The sequence below is a fragment of the Passer montanus genome, unplaced genomic scaffold (genome assembly GCF_014805655.1).
Source record: "Passer montanus isolate IOZ18808 unplaced genomic scaffold, ASM1480565v1 scaffold459, whole genome shotgun sequence".
Taxonomy (NCBI): domain Eukaryota; kingdom Metazoa; phylum Chordata; class Aves; order Passeriformes; family Passeridae; genus Passer; species Passer montanus.
In genome coordinates, this window is record NW_024369474.1 from 3,720 (window position 1) to 12,797 (window position 9,078).

General features: G+C 54.9%; 2 protein-coding genes and 1 long non-coding RNA gene across 3 annotated transcripts in view; 1 reads left to right on the forward strand and 2 right to left on the reverse strand.

Moving 5' to 3' along the window:
• Positions 1–22: 22 nt before the first annotated feature.
• On the forward strand, positions 23–6,323 carry MFAP4 (microfibril associated protein 4). Its single transcript, XM_039721570.1, has 3 exons — positions 23–28; positions 3,597–3,795; positions 6,054–6,323. Exons 1-3 carry the CDS (start codon positions 23–25, stop codon positions 6,299–6,301), a joined length of 453 nt encoding a protein of 150 aa, XP_039577504.1. The 3' UTR covers positions 6,302–6,323.
• An 801-nt stretch (positions 6,324–7,124) lies between these two features.
• The window catches only part of LOC120508198 (sarcoplasmic/endoplasmic reticulum calcium ATPase 1-like), a gene marked incomplete at its 5' end in the record, with an annotated part of 21,347 nt that continues 19,393 nt past the window's right edge, over positions 7,125–9,078 (reverse strand). Inside the window, 2 exons of the mRNA XM_039721569.1 lie at positions 7,125–7,214; positions 8,037–8,154. Coding sequence (XP_039577503.1) covers positions 7,210–7,214; positions 8,037–8,154 — 123 coding nt within the window. The remainder of the gene's footprint in view (positions 7,215–8,036; positions 8,155–9,078) is intronic.
• The window catches only part of LOC120508199, a 2,693-nt gene continuing 1,775 nt past the window's right edge, over positions 8,161–9,078 (reverse strand). The window contains exon 3 of the long non-coding RNA XR_005628952.1: positions 8,161–8,733. This is a non-coding gene — a long non-coding RNA (uncharacterized LOC120508199). The remainder of the gene's footprint in view (positions 8,734–9,078) is intronic.

Genomic DNA, 9,078 nt, shown 5'->3' on the forward strand with positions numbered 1-9,078 from the left:
GATTCGGAGCCGCTCCGGAGCCATGGAGGTAACGGGACCCCCAAAATTGCCCAAAATCCCCCGAATTCACCCCAAAAACCCCCCCAAATCCCCCAAATTCAACCCGGGAAGCAAAAAAATCCACCCCGGGAGCCTCAAATTCCGGCCAAATCCACCCCAAAACCTCCCAAAATCGCCTCAAATCCCCCAAATTCACCCCAAAAAAAATCAAAATTCTCCCCAAAAAGCTTCCAAAATTCCCTCGAATTCCCCAAATCCGCCCAAAATTCCACCCAGGAACTCAAGAATCCCCAAATTCCTCCAAAATCCTCCCAAGGAACCCCAAAATCCACCGGAATTTCCCCCAAAATTCACCCCAGGGATGCCAAAATTGCCTCCAAATCCCCCAAATTCAACCCGGGAACCCCAAAATCTCCCAAATCCACCCCAAAATCCACCGGAATTTCCCCCAAAATTCACCCCAGGGATGCCAAAATTGCCTCCAAATCCCCCAAATTCAACCCGGGAACCCCAAAATCTCCCAAATCCACCCCAAAATCCACCTCAGGGACCCCCCAAACTGCTCCAATCCCTCCAAAATTCCTCAAATCCCCCCAAAATCCTCAAAATTCCCCCCAAATCCCAAAAATTCCCCCAAAATTCCCTTCAGGAACCCCCAAATTTCAAAAAAATCCCCCCAAAATTCCCCAAATAGACCCAAAATTTCCTCAAAATCCAAAAATATCCCTTAAATCCCACCCAAATGGACCCAAAATCCCCCCAAATTCACCCAAAATTCTCTTCAGGAACCCCCACATTTCCCCAAAATTCCCCCAAATGAACCCAAAACCCCCCCAAACAAGAGCCCCCAAAATCCCGCAAATGGACTCAAAATCCCCCTCAAATTTCCCCAAAATTCCCCCAAAACCGCCCCAAAATCCCCCCAAATTTCCCCAGATTCCCTCAGGAACCCCCAAAATCCCCCAAAAGCCCCCCGATCGCCCCGGGGCCTCCCCCCCGCGCTCTCCCCGGCCCTCACCGGTTCCTCTATCGCCGACAGCTCCGCTCTATCGCGACAGGAGCCCGGCGAAACTGCGCGGCCTCGCCGCCGAGCGGAGCCGAACGCTGAGGCAACGCCACGCGCGCCCCCGCCTCCACTGCCGCGCCGAGCGCATGCGCCGGCGCAAAGGGCGACGGGGCTGGTAGTCCGTTAGCTCCGCCCCTTCCGTTGGGTGCTGCGGGCGGGGACTACGACTCCCGGCGTGCAGCGCGGGGCGCCGCCATCTTCTGACTCCGCCGCGGCGCGGTGCGCGCTGGGAGTTGTAGTCATTTAGCGACATCATACATAAACCCATAATGATGCATGGACTACAACTCCCAGCGTGCACAGCGCGCGGCCGCCATCTTGTGACAACTGCAGCCCGCCGCCCTGAGCGAGGTCCTCCCAGCCGCTAGGGGGCGATGGCGTCCCCCGAGGGTTTTAACCCAAAAAATGCGAATTTCGGGGTTTTTTTTTGCTGATAAAAACGTGGAATTCGGGGCGTCTCCCCACCAAAGGGGCGGGGGTTGGGTGGGTTCCCTGTGTGGGGCGGGGCTACGCCACTTTTCTTGGTAAAGAGGCGAAATTGGGGGGGGGTTACCCCGCAGATGGGCGGGAGGCAAAAGGGATTTTTCCCATAAAAATCCAAAATTTAGGATTATAACGTGATACGATTTGGGGATTTTCCCCCATAACCGGCAGAATTCAGGACTTTTTTTCATTAAACACGCAGAGTCAAGGATCGGTTTTTAATAAAATGCCAAAATCCGGCAAAAAAAGGCAAAAAATTCCCTGTGGAAACCCCCAAATTCCGGATATTTCCTCTTTTCTCGGCGGTTTAGGGCTTTTTTTCCCTTTAAAAAAATGAATTTTAGGGTTTATTCCCTAAAAAAACCTCAGAAATGATGGGGGCGTCTCGGAGGGGCGGGGTCGGGGGTGTTTTTCCTTCAAAAAAGGCAAAAATCGGGGAAATTTGGGGGGAAAATGGGGAAAATCTGGGAAAGGGAGGGGGGAGAGGAAAAATGAGGGGGAAAGAGGAAAAATTGAGGTTAAAAGAGGCAAAAATCGGGGGAAAGAGGGAGAATCGGGAAAAAAGAGGGAAAATCTGGGGGAAAAAGGAGAAATATTGGGGGAAAAAGAGGAAAAAAAAGGAAAATCAGGGATAAAAAAGTGAAAATGAGGAAAAAAGAGGGAAAGTGAGGAAAAAAGAGGGAAATGAGGGGAAAAAAGGAAAATTTGGGATAAAAAAGAGTGAAAACGAGGAAAAAAGAGGGAAAATGAGGGGAAAAAAGGAAAATCTGGGATAAAAAGGAGTGAAAATTAGGAAAAAAAGAGGGAAAATGAGGAAAAAAAGGGAAAATGAGGAAAAAAGAAGGAAAATGAGGGGAAAAAAGGAAAATCAGGGATAAAAAAGAGTGAAAATGAGGAAAAAAGAGGGAAAATGAGGGGGGGAAAGGAAAATTTGGGATAAAAAAGAGTGAAAACGAGGAAAAAAGAGGGAAAATGAGAAAAAAAAAGGGAAAATGAGGAAAAAAGAGGGAAAATGAGGGGGAAAAATGAAAATCAGGGATAAAAAAGAGTGAAAACGAGGAAAAAAGAGGGAAAATGAGGGGGGAAAGGAAAATCGGGGGCACAATCCCCAGTCAGGGACAAAACTTTGGCATTTTCTCCCCTTTTAGGAGCAAATTTGGGGTTTTTCGCCCTTTTGGAGCCAAGTCTGAGGGAATTCAACCCCCAAAAGAGCAAATTTGGGGTCGTTTCCCTCCAAAAAAGGCAAAATTCGGAGTTTGTGCCACAAAAATCCCCAAATCCGGGATGTTCCAGCTGCAAAATCCGATTTTTTTTGAAGAAAAAAACCAAAATAAATGATAAAAAAATAAAAAAAGGGGAAATTACTTTTTTTTTTTTTTTTTGCAGGATAAAAGGGCGGATTTTGGGATTTTTCTCCCAAAAAAGGGCACGGCCGGGGGTCCCTCCCCCTCCCACCAGTATAAACCAGTATGAGCCAGTATGGGCCAGAAAACTCAATAGAAATCCATACAAGTGCATAGAAACCAGTATAAACCAGTATGGACCAGTAGGTGACCCCTGACTGACCCTGAGTGACCCCTGAGTGACCCCTGAGTGACCACTGAGTGACCCTGAGTGACCACTGAGTGACCACTGAGTGACCCTGAGTGACCACTGAGTGACCCCTGAGTGACCCTGAGTGACCACTGAGTGACCCCGGAGTGACCCTGAGTGACCACTGAGTGACCCCTGAGTGACCCCTGAGTGACCCCTGAGTGACCCTGAGTGACCCTGAGTGACCCCTGAGTGACCACTGAGTGACCACTGAGTGCCCCTGAGTGACCCTGAGTGACCCTGAGTGACCCTGAGTGAACCCTGAGTGACCAATGAGTGACCCTGAGTAACCCCTGAGTGCCCCTGAGGGACCCTGAGTGACCCTGAGTGACCCTGAGTGACCCTGAGTGACCACTGAGTGACCAATGAGTGACCACTGAGTGACCCTGAGTGACCCTGAGTGACCCCTGAGTGACCATTGAGTGACCACTGAGTGACCATTGAGTGACCACAGTGCCCTTTGCCCCCAGGCCTGCAGACGCTGGCCCTGCTGACGCAGCAGGCGCGCTACGAGCTGCGCGTGGAGCTCGAGGACTTCGAGAACAACTCGGCGTCGGCCACGTACGGCTCCTTCGCGCTCTCGCCCACGGCCGTCAGCCCCGAGGAGGACGGCTACGCCCTGCACGTCGCCGGCTTCGTCGACGGCGGCGCCGGTGAGGGCACCCGGGGGCAGCCGGGCAAGGGTGACCATTGGGGGGTCAACGGGGGTCAATGGGGGTCAATGGAGGTCAACAGAGGTCAATGGAGGTCAATGGAGGTCAATGGAGGTCAACGGTGCTCAACCGAGTCAAGGTTGACCATTGGGGGGTCAATGGGGGTCAATGGAGGTCAATGGAGGTCAACAGAGGTCAATTGAGGTCAACAGTGCTCAACCGAGTCAAGGTTGACCATTGGGAGGTCAATGGAGGTCAACTGAGTCAAGGGTGACTGTTGGGTGGTCAATGGAGGTCAATGGGGGTCAATGGAGGTCAATGGAGGTCAACAGAGGTCAATTGAGGTCAACAGTGCTCAACCGAGTCAAGGTTGACCGGAGGTCAATGGGGGTCAGGTCAACCGAGTCAAGGTTTATCATTGGGAGGTCAATGGAAGTCAATGGAGGTCAACCGAGTCACGGTTGACCATTGGGAGGTCAATGGAGGTCAACTGAGTCAAGGTTGACTGTTGGGTGGTCAATGGAGGTCAATGGGGGTCAATGGAGGTCAACGGTGGTCAACCCAGTCAAGGTTGACCATTGGGAGGTCAATGGAGAAGGTCAATGGAGGTCAATGGAGGTCAACTGAGTCAAGGTTGACTGTTGGGTGGTCAATGGAGGTCAATGGGGGTCAATGGATGTCAACCGTGGTCAACCCAGTCAAGGTTGACCATGGGGAGGTCAATGGAGGTCAATGGGAGTCAATGGAGGTCAAGGGCAGTCAACCAAGTCAAGGTCAACCATGGGGAGGTCAATGGGGTCAATGGGGTCAATGGGGTCAGTGGTGGTCAATGGTGGCCAATGGTGGCCAACCAAGCCAAGGTCAACCATGGGGAGGTCAGTGGGGTCAGTGGTGGTCAGTGGTGGCCAATGGTGGCCAACCAAGTCAAAGTCAACCATTGGGAGGTCAATGGAGGTCAATGGGGGTCAATGGATGTCAACCGTGGTCAACCGAGTCAAGGTTGACCATGGGGAGGTCACTGGGGTCAACCGAGTCAAGGTCAACCATTGGGAGGCCAATGGTGGTCAATGGTGGTCAATGGGGTCAATGGGGTCAATGGGGTCAACGGTGGTCAACGGTGGCCAACCAAGTCAAGGTCAACAAAGTCAAAGTCAACCATTGGGAGGTCAGTGGGGTCAATGGTGTCAATGGGGTCAATGGTGGGTCAACGGTGGCCAACCAAGTCAAGATCAACCATGGTGAGGTCAGTGGGGTCAGTGGTGGGTCAACGGTGGCCAATGGTGGCCAACCAAGTCAAGGTCAATGAAGTCAAAGTCAACCATGGGAGAGTCAATGGGGTCAACGGTGGCCAACCAAGCCAAGGTCAACCATGGGGAGGTCAATGGGGTCAATGGTGGGTCAACGGTGGTCAACGGTGGTCGACCAAGTCAAGGTCAACCATTGGGAGGTCAATGGGGTCAATGGGGTCAACGGTGGTCAACGGTGGCCAACCAAGTCAAGGTCAACAAAGTCAAAGTCAACCATTGGGAGGTCAGTGGGGTCAATGGGGTCAGTGGTGGTCAATGGTGGCCAATGGTGGCCAACCAAGTCAAGATCAACCATGGGGAGGTCAATGGTGGTCAACGGTGGCCAACCAAGTCAAGGTCAACGAAGTCAAAGTCAACCATGGGAAAGTCAATGGGGTCAACGGTGACCAACCAAGTCAAGGTCAACCATGGGGAGGTCAATGGGGTCAACGGTGGTCAACGGTGGCCAACCAAGTCAAGGTCAACGAAGTCAAAGTCAACCATTGGGAGGTCAATGGGGTCAATGGGGTCAATGGTGGTCAGTAGTGGTCAACGGTGGCCAACCAAGTGAAAGTCAACCATTGGGAGGTCAATGGGGTCAATGGTGGCCAACCAAGACAAGGTCAACCATTGGGAGGTCAATGGGGTCAACGGTGGCCAACGGTGACCAACCAAGCCAAGGTCAACCATGGGGAGGTCAATGGGGTCAATGGCAGTCAATGGTGTCAATGAGGTCAATGGGGTCAACGGTGGTCAACGGTTGGCCATGGTGGCCAACGGTAGTCAACCAAGCCAAGGTCAACCATTGGGAGGTCAATGGGGTCAATGGGGTCAATGGTGGGTCAGCGGTGGTCAACGGTGGCCAACCAAGTCAAGGTCAACCCTGGGGAGGTCAACGTCGGCCAACCACGGCACGGCTTGACCACCAGCCCCCCAACCCAACCCAACCCAACCCAACCCAACCCACCGCAGGCGACTCGCTGAGCTACCACAACGGGCAGAAGTTCTCCACCTTCGACCGCGACCAGGACCTGTTCGCGCAGAACTGCGCCGCGCTCTCCTCGGGCGCCTGGTGGTTCCGCAGCTGCCACTTCTCCAACCTCAACGGCTTCTACCTGGCCGGGCCGCACCTCTCCTACGCCAACGGCATCAACTGGGCCCAGTGGAAGGGCTTCTACTACTCGCTCAAGCGCAGCGAGATGAAGATCCGCCGCCTCTGAGCCCCGCCCCCGCCCCCGCCCCCGCCGGATGACGTCATAGAGAGGTGACAGGCAGGTGACAATGAGGTCACAGTGCCGGGGAGGGGACAATGACGTCATAGGGGGTGACAATGACGTCACAGCGGGGACAGTGACGTAGTAGGGGTGATGATGACGTCACGGGGAGGGGACGATGACGTCACAGATAGGGGGAAATGACGTCATAGGGGTGACGATGACGTCACTGGGGGACAATGAGGCGTGGCCATGGCGTGGGGGTGACAACGGTGGGTGACAGTGACAGAGGTGACACTGACAATGAGGTGACAATGGTGACACAGGTGACAATGACAGTGGTGACACTGAGGTGACAGAGGTGACAATGGCAGAGGTGACAATGAGGTGACAATGACAATGACCCAGGATGCCGGCGAGGGGACAATGACGTCATAGGGGTGACAATGACGTCATAGCGGGGACAGTGACGTCGTAGGGGTGATGATGACGTCACGGGGAGGGGACGATGACATCACAGGGATGGGACAGTGACGTCATGGGGGTGACGATGACGTCACTGGGGGACAATGAGGCGTGGCAATGGCGTGGGGGTGACAACGGCGGGTGACAGTGACAGAGGTGACACCGACAATGGTGACAGAGGTGACAATGACAGTGGTGACACTGAGGTGACACCAAGGTGACAATGGCAGAGGTGACAATGAGGTGACAATGACAATGACCCAGGTGACACAGGTGACACAGGTGACACAGGTGACAATGACAATGAGGTGACACAGGTGACACAGGTGACAATGACAGGTGACACAGGTGACAGAGGTGACAATGACAATGAGGTGACACAGGTGACACAGGTGACAGAGGTGACACGGCGTGTCCCTGTACCTGGGGCGGCGCCGGGCCCGGCCGGGTCACGCTGGGGACGAGAAGATGGAGGTGAGAGGGGGAGGGGACAGCGAGGGGACACCGAGGGGACAGGGAGTGACCAGAGTGACCAAATGGACAGGGAGTGACCATGGAGTGACCAGGGAGTGACCATGGAGTGACCATGGAGTGACCAGAGTGACCAGATGGACAGGGAGTGACCATGGAGTGACCAGGGAGTGACCATGGGGACAGGGAGGGGACAATGGAGGGGACAGTGGAGTGACCAGGGAGTGACCACAGTGTGACCAAGGGGACAGGGAGGGGACACCGAGGGGACAGGGAGTGACCATGGAGTGACCAGGAAGTGACCAGAGTGACCACGGAGTGACCAAATGGACAGGGAGTGACCAGGGAGTGACCAGGGAGTGACCAGGGAGTGACCATGGAGTGACCAAGGGGACACGGAGATGGCCAAGGGGACAGGGAGGAGACAATGGAGGGGACAGGGAGTGACCATGGAGTGACCATGAGGACAGGGAGGGGACAATGGAGGGGACAATGAGTGACCACAGAGTGACCATGGAGTGACCATGGAGTGACCAGGAGATGGTCACGGTCACCTGGAGATGGTCAAGGGCACCAGGAGGTGACCAGGGACCATGGAGGTGACCACAAATCATGGAAGTGACCATGGAGGTGACCATGGAGGTGACCACAAACCATGGAAGTGACCATGGAGATGGCCAGGGGACGGTGGAGATGGCCAAGGTCACCTGGACATGATGGAGGTGACCACAGAGGGTGGGGACGACCCCGAGGGGGTCGGGGGGGGACAGGGGGACACCCCGGTGGGGTGGGGCCACCTCCTCACCCTCCAGGTAGTTCCTGGCGATGAACTTGAGGGCCTCGTCCAGCAGGATGACCGGGAAGGAGATCTTGATGACCATCAGCCAGTGGGTCAGCGTCAGCGGCGTCAGCTTGAAGATCATCTGGGGACAGCGGGGGACACGGCTGGGACCTCCTCCCGGGCCACCAGGGCCACCGCCGGGGCCACCAGCGTGGCCCCAGGGCCACCAGAGCCCGCCCGCGGTCATTAAACCCGGTGGTCACTCAAGCCAGTGGTCATCAAAGCCAAGGTCAACGCTGGTGGTCGACACGATGGCCGTGGCCACCAAAGTGACCCCTGTGGCCACCAGAGCTCCCCCATGGTCAGCAGAGCACACCTGTGGTCATCGAACCCAGTGGTCACTCAAGGTCAACGGTGGCCATGTTGGTGGTCATCAATCTGATGTCACCATGGCCACCAAGCTGGTGGCCACCAAGCCAATGACCACCAGGTTGATGACCACCACCCAATGACCACCACCCAATGACCACCACACAATGACCACCAACCCAATGTCCCCCAAGGCCACCACCTTGATGACCATCATCTTGATGACCACCAGCTTGATGACCACCAAGCCAACGTCCACAAACCCAATGACCACCAACCCAATGTCCCCAAGGCCACCATCTTGATGGTCACCACCCAATGATCACGATCCCAATGTCCCCAAGGCCACCACCTTGATGGCCACCAACCCAATGACCACCAGGTCAATGACCACCACCTCAATGGCCACCACCCAACGGCCACCGCCCAATGGCCACCAACCCCATGACCACCAACTCAGTGTCCCCAAGGCCACCAACCTCAATGACCACCATCTTGATGTCTCCAAGGCCACCACCCCAATGACCACCAACCCCATGACCACCAGCTCAATGACCACCACCCCAATGTCCCCAAGGCCACCACCTCAATGGCCACCAACCCAATGACTGACAACCCCATGACCACCATCTTGATGTCCCCAAGGCCACCACCCCAATGACCACCAACCCCATGACCACCAGCTCAATGACCACCA